Source organism: Octopus bimaculoides, chromosome 14, assembly GCF_046866305.1.
Source record: "Octopus bimaculoides isolate indiv1 chromosome 14, ASM4686630v1, whole genome shotgun sequence".
NCBI classification, from domain to species: domain Eukaryota; kingdom Metazoa; phylum Mollusca; class Cephalopoda; order Octopoda; family Octopodidae; genus Octopus; species Octopus bimaculoides.
The window spans coordinates 18,532,461-18,557,757 of record NC_142941.1 but is presented as its reverse complement, the minus strand read 5'-3'; the positions used below and the strand labels follow the sequence as shown (position 1 = coordinate 18,557,757).

Below are 25,297 nucleotides of genomic sequence, written 5' to 3'. Positions count from 1 at the left end.
TGGTCATAGATCATGTTACTGAAACAAATTGCCAAAATTAAAATTACCCAAATTATCTGCGTATGGGCACATAAATATCTAAATTCACAACTTCTTCAATAGACCATGTAATAGATTTTGCACACAACTGTTGATTGTTCTTTTTTTTTCAATGGTTTATGGTTTTTGTTCCAAATCCATAAATTCTTTGTTATTTGCTTGTGATTTTAACTAGTTTTAATAAAATAATAAAGAATATTATAGATGCAAGTTTGGTAAGAAAGTTTGCTTCTCAACCACATGTTTTTGAGTTCAGTCCCACTGTGTGATACCTTGGGCAATTTTTTCTACTGTATAGCTTTGGGCCCACCAAAGCCTTGTGAGTGGATTTAGTAGAAACTGAAAAAAGACCACCTATACATATATGTCTGTGTATATCTATGTATGTGCTTGTGTGTGCTTGTATGTGTTTGTCTTTGTTCCCCACTACTACATAACAACCAGTGTTGGTTTGTTTATTTCCATAACTTAGTTGTTTGGCAAAAGAGATTGATAGAATACGTACCAGACATAAAAAAATATAAGTATTGCAGTTGATTTGTTCATCTAAACCCTTCAAGTTAGTGTCTCTGTATAGTCACTGTACAATGGCTGAAACAAACAAGCAAATAGACAATATTTTAATTCTGTTATTCTTTTATTCTTTTATTTGTTTCAATCATTTGACTGCGGCCATGCTGGAGCACCACCTTCAGTTGAACAAATCGATCCCAGGACTTAGTCTTTTAAAGCCTAGTACTTATTATTCTATTGGTCTCTTTAGCTGAACTGCTAAGTTACGGGGACGTAAATACACCAACATTAGTTGTCAAGCGATGGTAGGAGAACACACACACACACACACACACACACACACACACACACACACACACACACACACACACACATGATGAGTTTCTTTCAGTTTCTGTAAGGCTTTGGTCAGCTTGAGCTATATTAGAAGACACTTGCCCAAGATGTCATGCAGTGGGACTGAACCTGAAACTATGTGGTTGGCAGAGTTTTACATACATGTGTAGATGCTGTATCTGGGCACATTGTCAGTGTATCTTGGCTGGAGTCATTTGGTGTTTTGGGTCTTATGACATACTCCCTCATAAAAGCAACCTAACCTAGGCTAATCAAACCTAGGTCTGTGTCTGTGTGGCATTCTGCTGACTGAACTGGTTACTTGTTTTTAGCTAGAGCCATCTAGATGCCTTCTCTTAGTCTCTGCATTGTTCTTGATGGCTCTTCTATATTCTGCAGAGTATAGTGTCTAATCTGGACTATTGATATGGGATGAGGGAAAGAAACAGGATGTGTAGTTTGTATCTTAGTAGCTTGAAGCCCAAGAATATCTGCCTCTACTAACCTTGGCTCCTCTCTTTATCTCCACTAACCTTGCTCTGTCTCTAAGTAACTGTCTCTCTCTCTCTCCCTCTCTCTCTCTCTCTCTCTCACTCCCTCTCTCTCTCTCTCTCTCTCTCTCTCTCATTCCATGCAATATTTGATATTTCTCTCTGGCTGCACATCTGCTACTTTCTGGATTTCTTCCCATGTCTGTTTTTCAGTTTTTTTCTTTGCACACTCTCTCTCTCTCTCTCTATCCTGTCCCGAGTATTTCTTCCTCTCTTAGTTGGTCCTCCCCTTTTCTATACTGCATAATAAGTGAAGTTTTGTGATTAAAAAAATTTTTTTTATTGGTTTCTCATTTCTCCTTTATTCACAGGAGGAATTTTATGTGCTACCTCAAAGAATTTTTACAGATACGTCAAACATTCTCCCCAATACCCCTGTGCTTTCATTGCACCCCATGCACCTCCACACATCCAGACACTCATACCCCACCCCTTGTTTTGGTAGGTACTACATATAGACACACAAATAACTGAACTCAGATATTTACATATTCACATGTATATGCAAGTTTAGTAATGTCAGCTATAGTTATGTCAAATATGTTTAATTAAATACATTGAAAATGATTAGAAAATAAAGTAAAAATAGATGCTATTTGTTAATGGTCATTTAAAATGCCAGAATAATAGTGAATTGACATTCATTTAAAGTCAAAGGTAAAATATTTCCTCCAGTCTGTTTTTCTCCCCCACCACTTCAAACAATTATAAGGAATATGGAGACTGGTACATCATCAAATTTTTCTTTAATTTTACCATTGGTCATACAACATAATTATTTGGTTATAATGACCAATATGTATTTCTGCTACATAGAGAATGTGTGGTTGCACATGCAACCCAGCATAATTTTCTGTGCACCTTCTTTCAAGGTCCTGAGATCTACAACAATACCTGCCTGGATAATTTTTTTCCCTATAAACCCACATTATATATATTCTTTTACTTGTTTCAATCATTTGACTGTGGCCATCCTGGAGCACCACTTTGAAGGGTTTTAGTCAAATGAATGTGACGATCACACGCTACACACCTTCCTTCCAAGCACTGCTTTAAACAGTGGAAGTGAGCTAGAATGTTAAAACATAGTGCACATACACAGCAGAGTTCCAGGTCAATCTGTGCCAAGCAGCTTCACTCTGTGTGCTTCAGCTACATTACTATGGCAACAGCCTGGATACTTATTGATCAGACCATGTATATATATAAAATATATTTTCATGGTTGTCCAGTATGCATACATCTGACCAAATCCTCATTGCCCATCACTCAATCACATACTATACAGCACCCACTTCTCCTTGGGCCCTTATACCACTTGAATTAGTTGACTGGTCAAAGCTATGTTTGTTTTTTACTCCTTATTCTTGGCAGCATATGTGCTTCATCCTTGACTCACCAGAAACAGCTTGATGGATAACCAAACCCAACCCCTTTATCATATCCCTCCTCATCCCACTCACAACAAAATCTCAGTGTCCCAAGTCCTGTAAATAGTTTACCTAAGGTTGTACTGTAGCTGTTCAAGGGGGGGAAAAAAAAGATCTACAATGCCTGGAGAATCTCACCTACTCTAATTGGTGTTCACCCAGCAGTGCAACTCTTGTAAGACATTAGCCAGTGTACAAAAGAAGCCTTCAGGTGTCACATGCCTTCAAAGTCTCTTGCATTCCAAACTGTGGCTGATCATTTTGGTCCATTGTCAAAAGAATTTTCACACACTTTGCAGAGTCCTCTTTTCCTCTTCTCCTGAACAATGATGACTCTGTAAGTAGTACCCCCATGGAGAAAGCCCCAACCTTTGATAGCTGCTTTGCATCCAACTCCATACTACACATCTTTGGCCAATTCTCTCCAAATTTACCCTGTTTCAACTCCACCATGCTCCTCACCCTACATACACACATGCCAAGTGCAGAAATACCTTGTGGTTTTAAACAAGGCCACTAATCCCTAACACTGCACCTTTTACTATTTTGTATTCCAGAACTTGCACCTATATTCACCAAAGTCTTTAATGTCTCACTCTCTGCAGAAGTATACTTTGACATTAGGAAGCTTCAGTGTGTCCTATTCTAAAGAAAGGCTCCCTCCTATTGCTCTCTTCTCTAACACCTCTATGATGTGCCTATAGTAGAAAGGATTATCATTCTTATTAAGGCATGAGCTGGTAGAATCGTTAGTCTGCTGGACGAAATGCTTAGTGATATTTTGCCCATTGCTACATTCTGGGTTCATATTCTGCTGAGATTGACATTGTCTTTCATCCTTTCAGGGTCGATAAATTAAGTACCAGGGAAACATTGGGGTCAGTGTAATCAACTAGTCCCCTCCCCACAAATTTCAGGCCTTGTTCCCTTAGTAGAAAGGATTATTATTATTATGATGATTATGTCTGTATGTATGTCTGTATGTATGTATGTACGTATGTATGTATATGATATAAATAATGGAATTTAAACTTTTAGAAGAGATATTGACAGAGTAGAGTTACTGCTATGGTGGTATTAAACTGTGCTTCATTCTGCATCATCTAATTGTGTGTTGGCAGTGGTTAGACATCAGAACCGGTCTGTGGAATTGGTGGAGTTGAATCTATCATACTTATCAACACCTAATATAATTGCTTTTGATGTTTAAATGCTTAGCAGTTCTATTCAAAACACATGTACACACACACACACACACACACACACATATGTGTGTATAATGTATGTGTGTGTATCTGGTGCAGATGGAAGATTAATAATCAGTCATGTTTATAAAAACATTTACTACTACTACTACTACTACTACTACTACTACTACTACTACTACTACTACTACTACTACTACCACCACTACTACCATCCCCATACAAAAATGTATTCTGCCATCCCCATACAAAAATGTATTCTGCCATTTTTTAAGATGATAAAGAGTGATTTGAAGATTTGGATGCTATTTCTAGCAGGTTTGATTGACCATATAGAGTCTTTGTTGGCTTCTTTTTCAGTCATCTTCAAAAGACATAGTCTTTTTATAGATGCACCTATTTATACTTATATAATACACAAGGGAGCAAATGGATGAATTACTTCAATAAATAATGTGCATTTGGTCAGCCTAAGGCTATAATAGAAGACACTTGCCCATGTGGTTGAGAAGCAAGCTTCTTACTACACAGACACAACTGCATCTATAGAAAAACGTACATGGAAGGAATTCCAAAGGCCCTGCATTCTTGAGAGGAAGGAATGGGTGTTGTTGTTAAGCCAAGGGCCAGAATTGGACACAATATAGGTGATAACTGGAGGAGACATCTATGAGTCAAATGTACATTATTATATAGAATTATTTCATCCATTTGCTCCACTGTGTTGTATAAATATAATTGTGTGCATCTATAAAAAGACAATGTCTTCTGAAGATGACTGGAAAACAATTCAACAAAGGAGACTTCATATGATTAATCAAACCTGCTAGAAATAACATCCAAATCTTCAAATCATTCTCTACCATCTTAAAAGTGGAAGGACACATTGGATAATGTAGTCCTAGATACACTGTATTTGAAAAGATTATGATAATGGTTACAACATCTTTGATCAAAAGTCTGCTTGACCATGAATGACCTGGGGTAGAAACAGCATTAACAACAACTAGAGAACTCACTTGATGAAATATATAGTTCTTTTTCAAAGAAAACTAAGAATGATGGGTATTGCCCACAAGCATCCTATGCAATGTTCCCTTAACTTTTTGCTGTAGGTGTGTTCAGAAACTTGCATTGTATGCACATTTTGTCTTCCTTTAGATTGTACACATCCATGCATGTAGCCATCACTCAAATGTCTTCAATTAAGAAAATTTGATTTTATCTTGCGTGTGCACATTTTTTTTCCTTTCCTAGTTGTAAAATGTTTGCACATGCACAGGAACACAGCTTAGAGGCAACAGTGATCCTATGTAAATTAAAGAAGCATTTAAATATAAAATTCTGCTGGTTTTAGCTGAATATAGTTCTGAGTAAATACTTTTGAAACAAATATCTCCCCAAGTAATGGATATACAGATAGATTTGTTTGAGAAATCAAGGGTTATGTCATCATAGACTGCTGAGAGATAAACAGTTTTAATTTCATTTCTCTTCTGTATTCTTTGAGCAGATTTGTCAAATATTATACATGTTATTGATAGCATGTGAAAAGAAAATCTCTGATTAGAGGCTCATCTATTAAAGATTTTGATGAGAATTTATAGAAGCATGTTTTCAAGCAAAGATGATAAGTAAGAAATACGCTTAGTTAATGAGTGAGTGGTAGGAGACTAGGTTACACCCAGGTATGTATAAATTATATCATACCCTGTGGGTGGACTTCCTTTTGATGTTAAGGCATTGACTATAGTTCTTTTTTATAGTTATAGTTTTTCTACAAAACAGCTTTTTCCCTCCAGCTATTTCCATTAATAAATCTTTCAGTTATTCATCTCTAAGATATAGTGATCTTTGAAAGATTATTTATCTCGTTAGCTTTCATTGCATCTCTCTCTCTCTCTCTCTCTCTCTCTCTCTCACACACACACACACTCACAAGAATGTATATATTATAACAGATAAAATCAGATGTATGCGTGTGGGATATAGATGTGTGTAGATTAAAAATGAGGGGAAGAAGGAAAGAAAATGAGTTTGAGGAGCATGTGGAGTGAGTGAGAAATGTAGCTAGAATGAGAGAGAGGGGGCTGAGAGAGAGAGAAAGTGTGTGAAAGAGAGAAGAAACCAAATAGCCTACTGAGATATATATTGAGCGTCTGGCACACTGTATCACATGACCAAATGTAAAGATCAGTTGATGTATCACATGACCAACAAAGTAGTGAAGAAGCAGTTGTTTTGTTTTTTTTTGTTTATGTTTTTTTATGGCATGTCATAGTTGTGATTTATTTATTTACATGTCAGTTACATATTAAACAAATTTAAGGAAAAATATTGAGAAAGAAAAATATTACATCAATACATTGCTAAAAAAAAAAGACAAACAAACATGTAGCGATCCTCATGTAATGTCAAAGAGCCTTCTAAAACTCTAGGTTTCTGGAGAAACATTGAAGAACTTGAAATATTACACTGGAGCGATTTCTTGTTGCGTTGCCTAGCACACAGGAAGAGTTGAACTCAACACTGAGTTAACAAAATACTTGATAATTTTACAGTGGTAGCAAGGCTTCTCCTTAACCTGTGGTGTCTGTTTGTGGATAAGAGGACTGGAACTCACTCCATCTCTTCTACTAGCTTGAGATATCTTTTATCTTTTGCTTGTTTCAGTCATTTGACTGCAGCCATGCTGGGGCAGCACTTTGAAGGGTTTTAGTCAAACAAATTGACACTAGGACTTATTTATTGAATCCTAATACTTATTCTATTGGTCTCTTTTTGCCAAACCACTAAGTTATGGGGACATAAACACACTAATACCAGTTGTCAAGCAGTGGTGGGGGACAAACACACACACACACACACAGATATATACATATCTGTGTATATATATGATGGGCTTCTTTCAGTTTCTGTCTACCAAATCCATTCACAAGGCTTTGGTCAGCCTAAGGCTATAATAGAAGACACTTGCCCATGTAGTCGAGAAGCAAGCTTCTTACTACACAGACACAACTGCATCTATAGATATTCTTTCTTAAAGTATTAAGGAAGGCAGGGACATTAGCATGCTGGAGTAAATGCTTAGCAGCATTTCTTCCAGCCTTATGTTCTTAGTTCAAATTCTGTCAAGGTTGACTTTACCTTTCATCCTTTCAGGGCTGATAAAATAAGTACCAGTCATGCTCTAGGATCAACTAGCCCCCTCCACCAAACTTTTAGGGTTTGTGGCTATAGTAGAAAGAATTATTAAGATTCACACATTTTACATACAAGTATACATTGATAGAAAACTCAAGACCAAGTAAATTAATGGTTTGTATTGATTCAATACTCTTGGCTCCCTGCAGCATACAAACATATTCAAATTTTCGAACTTTAATCATAAGTTGATATAGTGAAAAGTATGATCAGCTAGATCTATCCAACCGATCATGCAAATATAGAGAAGAAAGAAAAAAAACAGCAAAATAGGCATTACAGTAATTGTGAGATAGTCCCAATAATGATGACGGTGATTTCAAATTTTGGCATAAGGCCAGCAATTTCAGGAGAGGGGATAAGTCAATTACACCAACCCCAGCACTCAACTGGTACTTATTTTATTGACCCCAAAAGGATGAAAAGCAAAGTTGACCTTGGCAGAATTTGAACTCAGAATGTAAAGGCAGACAAAATGCTACTAAGCATTTTGCTCAGCATGCTAACAATTCTGCCAGCTCACTGCCTGAAATAATAATAACAATAATGATAATAATATTCCTTTCTACTAAAGGCACAAGGCCTGAAATTTTGGGAGAGGGGGAAAGTTGATCATACCGACCCTCGTACTTGACTGGTACTTAATTTATCAACCCTGAAAGAATGAAAGGCAAAGTTCACCTTAGTAGAATTTTGAATATAATAACTATAATAATAATGGTTTCAAATTTTGGCTCAAAGCCAACAATTTTGAGGGGAAGGGCAAGTTGATTAAATTGTGATCCCAGTACTTGACTGAAACTTATTTTACTGATCCTGAAAGGATGAAAGGCAAAGTTGACTTTGATGGTATTAAAACGCAGAAATGTAAAACTGGAAGAAATATTACTAAGCATTTGGTCCAACTTGCTAATAATTCTGCTGATTCACTACCTTACTAATAATAAATATGATAACAATAATAATTTAGATACTATATGAAATAAAGATTCATCAGGAATTCTTCCTTTTCTTTTAAGATGAGAAGTATTGTTGATTGAACTTAATCCAGGAAAAACTGGTATTTATTTCTTTAAACAGGTAATGCTGCTCTCGGCAGGAGTAGAACTTCAAATCTGTGTGGCATGGGGCTAGGTATTCTAACACATCTAGTTGGCAGTTTACCAATTATTTCACTACCACCACCACCATCATTTCCATTACCAAACAGTAAATGAAATAATGAATAATGTCAGACAGTTACACATTTCTGTACACCGTAATCTTTTGATTTATTGCAACATGAATTAAACCAAACAGTATAGTATTTAGATCAATCTACAAAAATGCTTCTCTCTATATTTATGTACACACGCTAATAATATACTGAGAATTAGTCTCAATAAAATTTAATCTCAATTTCTTGTTATAACCTTGTTATGCCAAAAAAGAGAAGGAAGAGGAAAATGAGAGAAAGAGAAGAAAAGCAATGCAAATTCTAGCATGTAATAACTATCAGACTTATGTTAAACTAATAAATTATATCTCCACTAAAAAAGGGAAAACTATATACCATTGAATATGTGAAGATAACCTTTATGATGCTAAGCAGATAATTCTTGGGCACATGTAAAGAAGAAATGTTAAAAAGAAATGGCAAAATAAATGATTGATGATATGTTATTCTTTAAGATAATGCATGTTCTTAAATGTAATTTATGAAAACTATCATAGCTGTGCACTGTCTTTGTTTTTGTGTATTTTGACCATCAACTTCTTCCAGTTTATATAGGTAAAGAATGGGTATTTGACCTTCTGAGGAAAGTTACCTGGTGTCCTATATAGAGAAATGTTTGCCTATCATCTGTTTAGAGTTCTAGTGTTAAGCACCAGTTCATTAAACTTCTATAGTTCTTGGGAGGAATTAAATTATTGTACATTCTCAATTTTTTTGTGACACTAAATTTTATGTAATTGGTTTCAAATTTTGGCGCAAGACCAGCAATTTGATTGCATTGAATCCCAACGTACAGCTGTTACCTATTTTATTTGTTACCTATTTTATTGACTCCCAAAAGGATGAAAGGCAAAGTTGACTTTGGTGGAATTTGAACTCAGAACATGAAGACTGACAAAATGCCGCTAAGCATTTTACCAGGCATGCTAGTGATTCTGCCAGATCACCACCCTAATAATATTCTTTTCTACTCTAGGCACAAGGCCCAACATTTTTGGAGAGGGGGCCAATCGATTAGATCGACCCCAGTATGCAACTGGTACTTAATATATTGACCCCGAAAGGATGAAAGGCAAAGTTGACCTCAGTGGAATTTGAACTCTGAACTTTTCGCCCAGCATGCTAATGTTTCTGTCAGCTCACCACCGTTACCACCCTAGTAATATTAATCAGACATGCATAATTTTGATATTGTGTTGCTGTGGTGATTGATGTCAAGAAGAAGCTGTGTTGAAAAATTTGTATGGTTTGAAAACTAAATGCAATTTTTTTTTGTTTTTGAAATAATTTATATGCTTTCATTATACAGAGCAGCAAAAAATATGTGCCATTTTTTTCTACATTTCATAGGCATAAATAGCCAGATTTTTTCATAACTATCTAAGCCATGTTATCATGGAATAAGCAATGTAAGAGCAGTTAAAAAGAAAACTAGAAAAAATATCGGCAGTTCAACTTTAAGACAATCATAATCTCATTTGTTTCTCCACTACTTTTGATAATTTCTGTCTTTATCAACTGTTTTCACTTTTGTTTTCATTTCAGGTGAACTTCTTCCAGAAATTTGCACTTCCTGCAATTATAAGTAGGGTAAGTCAAACACATAAATTATATCCTAACATAATGTGTAAATGTAGCTGTATATATGGCATCCTCCAAGAACTGTTCTGGAACTTTTAACAATGTTTAATTTCCTGTTTAGTTTTTTTTTCTTTTTTTACTCCAGTCCTATTAACACCATTCAACATTTTCAAGTTTGTTTACATATTTTCTGGGCCTTGTTTATATAACATCATTTGCTAATAATATATAATTCAAAATGAGAATGCAGTGTATTTTGTATGTTTATGTTTATATGATCCAAGATGCTTTATGTGGATTCAACATTGTTCAGTTGAAATGGTGGGTTTATATTTTTATTAAGGAGTTTAAATACAAAGAGACTATTTGAAGTTCACGTAAGTCAAATTTCTCTTTTAATTTGACCCATGTTCTATACTCATTATCTGAAATGTTATGTATTATTTTAACATTGTCTTCTTTGGTTTTTAACCCTAGGTCAGCCTTGGTTTAACCAACCCATGAACAAATGTGTTTCACCTTTTTAGTATATCTATAACTGCACTGTTCAAGGTTTTCTTACCTTTTAAAGGTTTTTAAAAAGTATATATAAGTAACAGAGGCAGTATTAATACTGAAAGGTAATATTTATCTCTGCTTAAATATGGATGTTCTGTTACAACAAACTATACTGTAGTAGATACTATGAGAGAAACTCTCATATTGGCTTTTGGTGCAAAATACATGCTTTTTAAAGGTGTTTGAGTGTGGTTTGGAGAAGATTTTGGTGCCATTTCTAGCAAATCAAGCAACTACATAGAAGCTCTTTTGTTAGCTTTGATAATTAATATATTTGTTTGTAGAAGTAAATTTTATGCATTTTTATAGCTGATTGGTCAATCTATCTTATTTGCAATTAAAATGAGATAGTTTGGTGAAGCATTGTGTAGTATAACTTCAAAAGAATTTTGCTGTGTAAGGCTGGAACAATGCAAGAAAGTACAAAGTAAATTACAAAAGGCAAAGGAAAGGTAAAACTGCAACTTTGTTCTATTTTCCTTTTCCTTTTGTAGTTTACTTTGTACTTTCTTGCATTGTTCCAGCCTTACACAATAAATCTCTTTAAACTTATTTGTAATGTTTGTTACTCTTTTCATGTAACACTAGATGACTCTGACTATTAGAGTGGTGCTATAAAGACAATCATCCAATCATCTATTCTATTCATCAAGTATTCAAGAGACCAAAAATACATTATTCCAGTTTTTGTAAATGTATATACCCAGCTTAACCCTGACTGAGCAGACAAATGATCAAAGGCACTCAAGCTGTGACCACCCCATCTTTTTAGAAATATTTAGCTCTACATTATTAAATGGGACCTTCCTTTTCTTTTTATTTTAAGACAGTAGGATAAAGCGGAGAAAATTTAGTTGCTACTTTTAGCAGGTCAAGCTGTATAGGTTCCCTTGTTGGCTTGAATTTCTGTAGTGTTCAGTGAATGTGAAAGAGATCTACCCTTGGATAGGATGCTGGGCTGTTACTGCAGGAATTAAACTTGATACTGTGCTTCAATGAATTACAGTGATGTCATTGCTCCTTGCAGTTGACTATAACATATAATAAATAATAAATGTGCCCTTTTAAAGCCTAGCCAGGCTCATGGGCCCGGTTTCCTGGTTTCAATGGCGTATGTACTCCCTAGCTGGATGGGACGCCAGTCCATCACAGCGTTACTCATTTTTGCCGACTGAGTGGACTGGAGCAATGTGAAATTAAGTGTTTTGCTCAAGAACACAACGCGTCACCCGGGCCAGGAATTGAAACCACAATCTTACGATCATGGTGCTGACACCCTAACCAATAAGCCATGCACCTCCACGACTATAACATATATGATACTTATTATGTAGAGCTTGGTGGATTTAACCAATGTTTTAGTTATGGACAAAATGCAGTGTTGGTGACAAACCATTAACCTCTAAACTGGCCATTTGGTTACTTATCAACACAGCTGTCTGTGCCACCAGTGTACAATAAAAAAAAGATTTATATTATTTAATTTATTTCTGGTTCTAACCCTTTTGTTACTGTATTTCTGTTGAGTCACACTGCATTCGTATGCCTTTACTTGTGGCACTGGTGTATAAGAGAGGCTGTTTTATTTTTTTAACAGGCCTTTAGAGTTGCAGAAATGGTAGAGTGCCAAGCTAAATTCCTTGTGGTATATAATTATGTACCTTTATATTTCATGTTTTAATCTTGCTGCATTTAACTTTATCATTCAGATTTCTAGGATCAATAAAATAAGTATTAGTCAAATCATCATCATCATTTAATGTCCATTGTCCATGCTGGCATAGGTTAGATGGTTTGACCAGGGCTGGCAAACTGAGGGACTGCACCAGACTCCAATCTGATTTGGCGTGGTTTCTATGGCTGGATGCTCTTCCTAACACCAATCACTGTGAGAGTGCAATGGGTTCTTTTACATGCCACCAGCATGGGTGCCAGTTGCATAACACCAGTACCTGCCATGACTACAATTTCACTTGTCTTGATGGGTCTTCTGTTCAAACATGGCACATTGCTGAAGGTCTTGGTCATTTGTCATTGCCTTCGTGAGGCCCAATGTTTGAAAGTGCTTTTTATATGCCACCGGCATGGATGCTAGTTATACAACACCAGTATCAGCCACATTGCCTCTGTGAGGCCCAAGACCTGAAAGGTGCTTTTTACTTGCAAGTTATGTAACACTGAAATAATTAAATTGATTAACCCGTTAGCATTTAAACTGGCAATATCTAGCCCAAATATTCTGTCTTATGTTCAAACTGGCCAGATCCAGCATCTCACACCTACCCCACAATGTCATTCTAAAAATAAAAAAAAAATCATGTCTTTGAAATCTGTGTTACAAGATAATACATAAGTAATTTTTTAAAATGTGAATAAATAAGTATTATAATTGACTGAGTAATCTGAATTCTAAAGGGTTAAATTATATTGACACCTCACAAAGTTTGTGACCTCTTTCCAAAATAAAAATAAAATTGTCTGTATCTAGAAATGAAATTTTATTACTATTCAGTCTGTAGTGAGAAGGCTGTTCTAGTGATTAGAACTTGGATCAGTTTTAGTAACTAAAAATCTGTAAGGGCTTCTATATTAGTTCAAGAGCTAAAGTTTAACCTTTTTCTGATATTTATTTTTATTTAGAAATTATTGAGGATCCAGAGGTTATTCTGTATCCGGAAGAAGCACTCTGTATTGTGTGCTTGAAAGTTCATGCCTTAATTTTGAGGCTTCAAGGACATAAAATTTTGTAAAAGTAATTTTTGAACAATATTAAAGACACAGAGTTTTTAATGAAAGACAATTAATTTTGACATACACAGTATGGTAGATTCTTTGAGATGAGCTTTTTTTGGTGGTGGTGGTGGGGGTTGAAGATTATGTTGTCTTTTATGTTCAGCATAAGCAATAATTGTGTTTTTATGTTGTTAGACATTCTTTGATCAGCTTTGGATAATGCAAATAAAGTTTGCTTTGATATAGAAAATGGATAAGAGATGAAGAATTTCAGATTTGATCAAGGTATGTTGTTTGAATTTAACATTCACCAAATCAATGGCCACTGAAAAAGAACATATACTAATTGAAAGACTTGATGTTTACTGTAGATTTTTGTTGTCTTATGACTTCAGTGTTTACTATTTAATTGCTATATTTGTTTTTGTCATTTAAAATGTCTAGAGAGGTTAGTTTTAAGATTTTATATAAACTAGAAGTCTTTGACAGATTCATTTATGGAGTTGTGATCCAGCATAAACTTTTCTAATTCCCTGTTAGCTTGAAATCTGTTATTGAATTTATAGATGCTCTGAAAGTATTGTTTCAAGAATAAGAATAAGAATAGGATGGAGGAAGTTCAGAGAGCTACTACCTCTGTTGGCAACAAAAGGACTCTCTCTCAGTGTGAAAGGTAGACTATATGATGCTTGTGTACAAACGGCTAAACTCCATGGTAGTGAGATATGGGCTCTGAATGTGGAGGACATGCATAGACTGGAGAGGAATGAAGGTAGTATGCTCCATTGGATTTGCAACATCAGTGTGCATAACCGATAAAGCGCAGCTGTGTTGAACGAAAAGTTAAGCATAAGAGGAATTAGATGTGGCATGCAGGAGAGGAGAATGCACTGGTTTGGACATATGATGTGTATGAGTAAAGACAGCTGTATGCAGAAGTGCTTGTCACCGAAAGTGAATGGTACCTGTGAAAGAGAGAGAGTGACCCAGGAAGACATAGGATGAAGTGGTGAGGACCGATCTTAGGATGTTAGGGTTCACAGAGGAAATGACAATGGACTAAGATGTTTGGCAATGTAAGGTTTTAGAGAAGACACAACCACGTCAGTGAAACAGTGCTAGAAGTGTTGTGTCCCACCCACAAGTAACAAACTTTCCTCACACCCTACCCCAAAAAACTGAACTACATCTCCTCTTCTAAACTGCATCTTTCTCTTCCTCACATTTTTTTTTCATACACTATGATTGTCTTCAACCTCTCTTTCTTGTTCTCACTGCCCTTTTCACTGTATCACTCCTTTCCCCTACTCCATCTTTATACTCAGGTTTCGCCAGTCACTGCAATCCCCATTCCCTACTCGTGCCTTCTTGGCAATACTTGGCTGCGTATATTATGACCTCCGTACCTTGAGGGCATGCCCTGGCAATTGCCACCATTTATCCCTCTCTTCCTTACTTTACCATCACATCTGTGCTCTGATCCTTGTTACTTGTGTGTATACCCTGGCACTTCATCACCATCTCTCTCCTGGTCTCTTGCTGTTTCCCACTCTCTCTCTCTCTCTCTCTGTTTCTCTTACTCTTCCCTCTGGCTGGGTAGCCATGTATCTTCTCTGCAGCAGTACACCTGTTTTTGCCCTCATTCTCGATTGATCACTCGCTCTTCCTTCTTTTGTTTTTCCCCTCTGGCTAGGTAACCAAGTATCTCCTTTACTTCAGCACACCTGTTTCTGTCCTCTTTCTTGTACCTCTCTCTTCCTTTCACTCTCTTTTCCCTCTCTCTACCTCCTCTCTCCATCCTCTCTCTCTACCTCCTCTCTCTCTACCTCCTCTCTCTCTCTCTCTCTGGGTAACCATGTATCTCTTCTATAGCAATACACCTGTTTATGCCTCTCTATTTTTCTGTCACACTCTAACCTTTCATCATCTGACACAAGATCTTCTCCTCCAATTCCTCCACGCCTCTCAAAATACCTTGTCTTGCAAGTTACTTGGTGACCCTGTTGGTACTGGTTCCATGTAAAAAGCATCCAGGCCACACTATAAAGTGGTTGGCATTTGGAAGAGTATCCAGCCACAAAAACCCTGCCAAAACAGACACAGTAGCCTTGGGTAGTCTTCTACCTGGCTGGCTCCTGTCTACCATCCTACTTTTGCATGCATGGAAGACGGATGTTAAACAATGATGATGATGTTACATGTGTGCACATGCACACACACAAGCACATACATACACATCATCACCATCATTTAATGTCCGTTCTCCATGCTGGCATGGGTTGGATGGTTTGACCAGAGCAAGGCCAGCGGCCACACCAGGCTCCATTGTCTTGTTCTGGAATGGTTTCTATGGTTGGATGCTTTTCCTAAGACCAACCACTCCATAAAGTGTACTAGGTGCTTTTTATGTGACACCAGCACCTGTGCTTTTAATGTAGCACCAGCACCAGTGCTTTTTATGTGGCACCAGTGCTTTTTATGTGGCACCAGTGCTTTTTATGTGGCACCAGCACCAGTATCAATTCTACTGTGATAGATGGGTCTTCTTGAGTACAGCAAGGTGTCAGATATCTTGGTCTTTTGTCATCTCCTTTGTATGTCTGTGTTTTGAGATCGCCTTCATGACTTTGTCATATATATGGGCATCCAGCTGTAGAAACTCTGCCAAATTAGATTGGAGCCTGGTGTTGCCATCCGGTTTCACCAGTCCTTAGTCAAATCGTCCAACCCATGCTAGCATGGAAAGCTGACGTTAAACGATGATGATGATGATGATGATGATACACAAATAGTAGACAACTTTTATTGTCCGAATCTATACTCAAAAACATTCTGGCTGTGACTACCCTAACAGCACATTCATACAAACACAAACACCTACCTCTGTGAAGACACAAAGATATACATGCACTCATCCACATACAAATACACATTCACTCATGCATTACACACCTACACACTCATAATCTTTCTTTTTTTTACCTCTTGCTTTTCTTTTATCTTGCCTTTTTCAGTTTGTCTATCTGTATGTCTGTCTGTTTGTCAGGGTTTTATTTAGACAGACAAACTGAGTCAAATGACTATGTTCTATGAAAAAAAGGTGTCTTTCAGGGAAAGAACATATAAACCCAGAATCCAGTGGCTGAGAATGTGACACCATCCTTCCACACATTTTACAACACCGACAACGATCACCCCCTCCCTCCCCCACACCAACCAGTCATTAAAACTCTATCATCTCCTGAGGATGCAATCAGATTTCTGTGGCCTATTTATACCCAGAAAAGACAGCAATGGAAACTTTGCAATTAGAGAATAACATATTTTCTTGAAAACTGATCCAAGAATTAATTGTTATATTATTACCATTGTAAATAACAGTGTGGCATCTTAGACCTCTTATACATGAGTAGATGGCAACCATGCAGAAATGAATGAAAACTGGAGGAGAAATTACATTACACCTGACAGCAACCATTCTCATTCTCTTTGGCTGTCAGTTCCACCCTAGCTCCATTGAAGTAATGATGGTTCACTAGTTGCATGTTTATAATTTCAGCTTTTCACTTTCTCATTATCTTCTCTCTCTCTCTCTCTCTTTCTCTCTCTCCATATATATATATATATATATATATATATATATATATATATAACGCTAAATCATATCTCCATCTGTTTTTTGTTTTGTTGTTTAGTTTCGCTTTTTCAATCAGCTTTTATGAACATAGAGGGAGGAAGCAGTAGCTCTGGTGAGAAAGTTGGAAGATAGAAAAAGAAGGTTTTTAAATAAGAGGTAGATTAGATAGATAAATAGTGAGGTGAGAGATAAACAGAGTGAGTGGGGAAAGTCAGTAGCAAATGGGACAGGTAGTCATGTGAGCAGATAATGAAATATAAGGAGAGATGAGTGAAAGTCTGAGAGAAGATATAGTTTAGGAAAAGAGTTGTGGAAAGTAGAAAGCTAGTGCTGTGCAATAGAATGAAGGAATTAGAGAAGTAATATGATAAAGTGTGTGTATACGGGGAAGAGGCAAAATGCTGGGAAATGGAAGGAAGATGTGAAGGCAGATTTTCAGTGTGACAAAAAAAGTGGGAAGTGTCTGTCTGAACGTCTTTTCATCTGTCTGTTCTGCCTGTATGTCTGTTTATGTCCAAAGAGAGTTAAAGAGAGAGAGGAAAATAAGAAATAAAGTGAGTCAGAATAATAAAGAAGAGTGGAAATAAAAAAAAATAAAATGAATGTAAAAATGAAACAGAAAGAGAAAATGAGATAAGACTTAAAGCAAGAACATTTAGAATTACTAAAAAGGGAGACATATAATTCTTGTGATGAGTACTCTGCTAGTATATAGATATACGTGTGTGTATACTCTTGCCTCGACATCACATGATGGCTGTAAATAAGCATCACTGTCCTACAAGTGATCTTGTTCATTTTTAGTCTTCCACGAGAAACCTGTCTGACTATGGGAAAATATTACCTTGCTTGGACACAGGTGAGGGTTGGTGACAGGAAGGGTATCTGGCCATTGAAAATCTGTCTCAATAGTTTCTGTCTGACCCATGCAAGCATGGAAAAGTGGATGCCAAAATGACGATGATGATGATATAGTTAATTTATTCATCCATTCATTCATTTAACAGCCATTTTCCATGCTAGTATGGGTTGGACAGGGTCTTAGTTGAGGTAGCATTTTATGGTTGGATGCTCTCCCTTTGATTCAAATTTACTAGTCTGAATCATAATGTTAATACAAATATTTAATCTCCCCAATATGTATTCTTTTATACTTTAGGCACAAGGCCTGACATTTTGGGAGAGGGGGCCAGTCGATTAGATCGATCCCAGTACAAAACTGATACTTAATTTATCGACCCCAAAAGGATGAAAGGCAAAGTCGGCCTCAGCGGAATTTGAACTCAGAACGTAAAGACAGATGAAATACTGCTAAGCATTTTGCCTGGCGTGCTAATGTTTCTGCCTACTCGCTGCTTTATCCCCAATATGTATTAAGTGTTGTATGTATGTAGGTAGGCAGGTAAATGGGCAGGTAGATTGGTTGGTTGATTGGTTGGTTCAGGCAGGTATGTGTGTATAAATGAGGGCAAGTAATTAATTATCCACAGTGCACACCACAATGCGCTTATAACTGTTTTGCTGTTTGTGGGAAAATTATTTATGCAAGCATTATGTGACATGGTTTTCTTTCAGTCACTACAGTGCAGGTTTGAATTTAAGTTGTCATTATTACACTCACCATGATCAATTAATTTTCTGTTTATTCAAAAGAAGAGTAGTAATCCATTTTCTATGTTACTGTTCTGTAGATCAAATGGTTATTTGCATTACAACTCCAGTAGCTTTGTTTTCTCTTCATTTCGTGAGCCAAATCCATGGCCCCTGTGCACACCATGGAAGATATCCAGCTGTCATCCGACATGCCCATTGAAATCCTCAGCCACAAAGAGGAGATCAGTGTCATCCGTCATTGAGGTAGTCTGCAGAAGAATATCATAAAAGTGGTCCTTCTCTTAATTTGGTGGGCCCACTTGAGCGGTATAGGCAGAGATAATTGTCACTATACTGTTCTATAAGGCTAGCCTAAACTTAAGCACTCTATTGCTGACTCTGATTACCTCTATGACCTTATCCACCCATTTCTCTGCAAGAAGTATGCCCACACCACCTACCCCATCACTGTTACCTTCCTAGAAGATGTTATACCTATGTGTCTTGCCTGTGAGGAACCTGGCTGAAGCTCCTCTCCACCTTGCCTCTTGGATGCAACATGTATCAACATGCCCCCATTCAAGTATTGCAATGATCTTGCTAGACCTACCTTTCAATGTGCCTACATTGATAGTGCCAACTCTGAAAACTGGGAAAGGGACATGGAAGGGAACATGGGAAGGAGTGATGTTATTCAGCACTTGAAAAAAAGGTCTCCGTGGTTGTTTGATAACAGATATATCACATCAATTGCTCTCTTGCTTTAACATACCATCATTCAAACATGTTAAAACCGTTGGAAAAAATATCAATTAAATAACGAAATCAAAGAGAGGTTATCTTCATTACTTAGGAAAATAACCAGAGATGATGATAGAAAGAGAATCCAACAAGATCTGGAAAAGTCATACATGAAAGAATTTGAAATGGTGAAGACACATCAGATTAAGAAGTTTATGAAACTCAAAGGTCAGAGAATGAAGACTGAAGTCTGTCACCCACCCGTGAAAGCAGTAATTAATGTAAGTAGCCAACATCTAGAAAGCTCTGGAGAAGCAGTACTAAACAAGGGTCTCAACTTTGCGACAACCATTAAGCACATTCCATACTTGGACATAATAAGAGATAGCCATAAAGATACCAAAAACCTCAAGGAGATGAACTAAGGTGGAAAATGAGACAGGTTCAAGAAAAAGCGAAACTTCCCAAACCAAACATTACTAAGGAAGAAAAATTCGCTATTAAAAGACTACAGAGTGACAATTCCATCATTATACTTCCAGCAGACAAGGGAAATGCTACAGTGGTGATGAACAGGTTTGACTACTCTGAAAAATTGGCAAGTCTCATAAGTGATGGTAACTACAGCAGAGAAAAGAAAGACCCAACTCTGAAAACAGAACAGAAGTTGTCACAGATCTTGATCAAGAACAAGGATCACTTTACACCAATGAAATACAGACAACTGACTCAACACTACAGTAAACTACCACACATGTACAGTCTCCCTAAGATTCACAAGGATGGTATTCCATTAAGACCTATAGTGAGCTGTAGAGGTTCAGCATGTTATCCACTGAGCCACTTCCTTGTGGATATAATCAGTCCATTAGTAGGAAAGTCAGCATCATGCATGAAGAATTCCACCCACTTCACAGAATTGATCAAGGATATCCCCACTGAATCCAACCAGATGGTGAGTCTAGGTGTGATAAGTCTGTTCAAAGTCCCAAGTGGTGAAGCACTATCGGTGATTCAAGACAAACTAGTGACGGACACTCATCTAAAAGAACGCACTAGTATACCAATAAGAAACCTGATGGAAATTTTGACCTTCTGTGTAGAAACTACCTATTTCAGTATGGACACTGATATATATCAACAAGAAGAGGGTTTAGCTATGGGTTCGCCATTATCACAGATAATAGCCAATATATACATGGAATACTTTGAGAATTTGGCTTTAGGATCAACACCATGAAAACAAACCCTATGGCTGTGTTATGTTGGTGACACCTTTATACTGTTGCCCCAATAGGAAGATGTCCAAGTGCTGTTAGATCATGTGAACTCAATAAAGCCATCCATACAGTTCACAATGGAAAAGGAAAAAGACAATCAGCTAGCATTCCTGGACGTATTAATAACATGCATGAAGTATGGATTCAGGACATCCATATACTGCAAGCCGACCTTTGCTGGACAATACCTCAACTTCAATTCCCACCATCCATACAGTGTAAAGAGAGGGATTGCTCAGTGTCTAAAACATCGAGCAAAGAATATAAGTAGCGATTGTGATACCCACCATGAAGAAATGATCAAGCTAAGTAACAATCTATTAAGTAACAACTACCCCAAAAACATACTATCCACTCCAATTATGAATAAAAGAGAGGATGAAACCAATAAACTGTCCACAGTCTGTCTACCCTATATGAAAGGCCTCTCTGAAAAGATACAAAAGATATGCGGCCCATATGACATCAGGACAGTATTCAAGAGTAATACAACACTTCGCAAATATCTCAGAGTAAAACCACCAATAGAAGAGAATATGACCAAAGACTGCGTGTACTCCATCCCATGCAGCTGTGGTAGGTTATATAAAGGCAAAATATTCCGCCCCCTCAAAATAAGGGTAGACGAACATCACGAAGCTGTGACACAGGAAATATTGATAAATCGGGTATAGCTGATCATGTATGGAAAAACGGAGAAGTTAAAATAATAGAGAACACCACTGGAAAATACGAAAACTAAAAGAAGCAGCACATGTTAGGACACAACAACCTCCTAAGCAGACCAAGTGCAGATATTAATAGCATATGGGAACCTGTATTAAGGAAGGATAAGAAAATATTAGATTTATAAGCCCTAAAATTCACTCCATAATTGCCCACGGGCATATGGCATAGTGGTTAAGAGTGCAGGCTACTAACCCCAAGATTCCGAGTTTGATTCCAGGTAGTGACCTGAATAATAATACTAATAATAATAAAAATAACATCAAAAAATACCTTAGGAATGGGAACCCAGGTTCGAACTTTCCTCAAGCCACCCGATGAAGGCTGGAGGGTATATCAGCCGAAACGTTGTGTTAACAACAAACAAGATGAGCACAAATATGCGTCAAATAAATAACGTATATTAAAAATTGTTGCCCCTATTGGAGTGGGTAGTGGGGGGGAATGGAGAGTAAGCATTGTAAATATAAGTATTATGAGCATTGTAAATGTAAGCGTTACTGCTGCAAGTATAATCAGTCAATGTTTAAGTTTAATAAATGAGCTGCTATTGGTTAGTCCATTATGTATAGACAGAAAGAGGTTGGTGGATTGGAGGGATGAGGTGTATGCATGTCACTCTCGCCTCCCCCACCTCCCAACACCTTCACATCACACCACGCTACACCATATCACACAACGCATCATATCACAACACACCACCACGCACACACCAGCACTGACCAATTCCCATCCCCACATTTTCACACCTTCACACCTACATACACACAGGCAAACGTTAAGATCACCAGCATTCTCTCATACACACGCACCTTCGTTTTGGGATCACTACTTCTTTGTTATCTCCCCTTCTTCTTAACTCTCCTGTGTGATCCTTCTGTCCGGCATTCGCCATGATAGATCGCTGACCACTACATATATATATTTTTTCTCTCCTTGTTTCTTTCTGTGTTCCTTTCTGTTGAAGAGCGTAGGCTCAAAACGTTAAAGACTTTCTCTGTTCCCAAGCGTTATACTAATACATCCATTTGTTGTTTACACCACCTGTCTTTGTCTGCTGTTTTTTCGTGAATTCTCCTATATATATATATATATATATATATATATATATATACACACACACAGACTCATACATATGCATACCTGTTTGTGTACATCTGTGCATGGGGATACATGTGCGTAAGTGCATGGATGTGTGTGTGCATGTGTATGTTTGTTTACATTTTTACATCAATGAAATCATTTTATTGCAAGTAACATATATGCCTCTTTGTGTGTGTGTGTGTGTGTGTGTGTGTGTGTGTGTGTGTGTGTGTGTGTGTAAAATTGATAAATATAATTTGCAATAAAAATTTAATTTCATTTTCATTAAAATACTGGTGAATTCAGAGCTCAATACAGTTCACCGCCTCTGACTGTCAGTCACTGTCCCTCCATTTGTTGTTTTACTCTTTTTTTCCCTAGCATCTTTGGAACAAAACCTTTAAATACTGCTGCTTGCTTTAGTATCTCTCACTGCCACTCACTCCCACTTTGTCTGTTGTTTTACTCTTCTTTTCCTACTGCATACAATGTGACCACCAGGGACACACTTAGTGTTTTATTATAGTAGTAGATAAATATAACACACACACACTCAGTATTGTGAGTGTTGGAAAGTATAATGCCTCAATGAGAAGTTTCATGCTGAATGAGATAAAGTACTCATCTCTAAGGCATTGAACTTTATATGTGCATGTGCATTATATATGCACATATATATGCATGCATATTCTTTTATTTGTTTCAGTCATTTGACTGTGGCCATGCTGAAGCACCACTTTATAAATATGTATAATGTATATGCATACATATATGCAATATATACACATAATTATGCACACACACACACAAATATATTGGTATAGATTCATGTATATGCTTATGTGTGTGTGTGTGCATGTGTGTGTACTCACACCCATGTGTGTATACATGTATGTGTACATGTATATGCAAATATATTATATGCCTGTCTGTATGTGTGTGTATGGTGGGCAATATATGTAAGTGTGTGTATGTGTATGCTTCAGTTAGTGGCTTCACATATTTTTCTGACACACTGCTGGAAATATCTACTAATACTTGTTAGTGCTTGAAAGATGTGGGTATTTTTGCACCAGCAGCTTCAAAGCTTCTCAAATAGGCTGGCATCATTGAAAATTCCCTGCAACTTTTTTTTATAATTGATTTACTGTTAGCGTAGTGTGAGTGGTAACTTGCCAGAGTGAAGGAGCTGGTGTACAGCAATTCAAGTCCTATTAACTACTTTGTACTTTATTGGTGATGGCCATGATAGATAGCCACCCATTACACACACACACACACACACACATGGTAAGGGAGAGAGAGAGAGAGAGAGAAAGGTGGGGTTGTAAGTTTATTGTTATTAGAACTTGATCCAACTCCAGTTTTTTTTATTAGATACTATTTCAAAACATTTCAAAAATCACCACCACCATCACCATTGTTTCTGGTTATCGACAGTAATAATAATAAAAACGATAGTGGTGATGATGATGATGATCCCACCACCACCATTAACAGCAGCAGCAGCAGCAACAACAACAACAACAACAACAACAACACCTTATTATATATACCATTCATTCTCAACACATATATTATAACTCCATTCATCTCCGAAGAGTGGAATTATTGCCAGTATGCTTATCTTTTGATTACATTGTGGTTGCAATAAATGTCCGTGAAACGATCGTCAGATGTTTTTTAATTTTTTAATTTTTAGACTTTATAATATTTATGCTCAATTACGCATAAATTTTTATATGCATTTATATACACATGTATCTTTATGTACATTTATATTTTTATATATATTTATATTTATATTTCGTATATCTTAGATTTTAATCTAATTATAATTCAAAATATTACCATGACATATTAGACATATATCTTTCGAAATTTGAATATTGATTTCCTGTGAATATTATTGATAATTTTATAAATCTATTAATGATATAAAAATACATATATATATATTTATTTGCTCAAAATAATAGAGCACTTAATATAAGTTCAGTAACATATTCTTTTAGAATATTCCTTATAAAATTTATATATATGCATGTGTGTGTATATATATGTTTGTGCATATGTGTGTATATATATATATATATATATATATATATATATATATATATATGTATGTATGTGCATGTGTGTATATACATGTGTGTGTGTGTGTGTATGTATATATATATATATATATATATATATATATATATATATATATTTATATACATACATATATATATATATATATATATATATATGTATGGGTATATTTTTTTATTCTTTTACATGTTTCAGTCATTTCATTGTAGCTATGCTGGAGTGCTGCCATTAAGGGTTTTAGTTGAACAAATCAACCCAGGGACTTATTTCTTTATTAGTACTTATTCTAACAGTCTCTTTTGCCATACTGATAAGTTATGGGAACATAAACACACCAACACCATTTGTCATGCAGTGATGGGGGCCAAACGCACTCACACACACACACACACACACGATGGGCTTTTTTCAGTTTCCATTACAAAATCTACTCACAAGGCTTTGGTCTGTTTGAGGCTGTAGTAGAAGACACTTGCCCTAGGTGCCATGCAGTGGAACTGGACCCAGAACCATGTGGTTCAGAAGCAAGCTTCTTACCACATAGACATGCCTGTATATTTATGCTTGGGTATATATACATATGCATTGTGTGTGTACATATTTATCACTTACCTAGGTAGAGATTAGTGACAGATAGATACATTGGCAGATAGTATTGTAATTTATTTTCAAACAGTAGCTTATTGATGTAGGTTACATCTTCAGAGTTTGCATAAATTGCAACATCTTGGTGTTTCACCTGCATCCCTATCTGTTTTTCACATCAGATATTTTATT

The 25,297-nt window shown here is 36.5% G+C and overlaps 1 protein-coding gene across 4 annotated transcripts in view; it reads left to right on the top strand.

Annotated features, from left to right (window-relative positions):
- LOC106877636 (enolase 4) overlaps nt 1-25,297 on the top strand; it is a 230,540-nt gene that overhangs the window by 23,672 nt on the left and 181,571 nt on the right. For all 4 annotated transcript variants that reach the window (XR_016244234.1, XM_089362469.1, XM_089362470.1 and 1 more), the window contains exon 3: nt 10,040-10,084. Coding sequence is in view for 3 of the 4 variants with exons in the window: in XM_089362469.1 (XP_089218595.1) it covers nt 10,040-10,084 (45 nt within the window). In the remaining variant the exon portion in view is untranslated. The remainder of the gene's footprint in view (nt 1-10,039; nt 10,085-25,297) is intronic.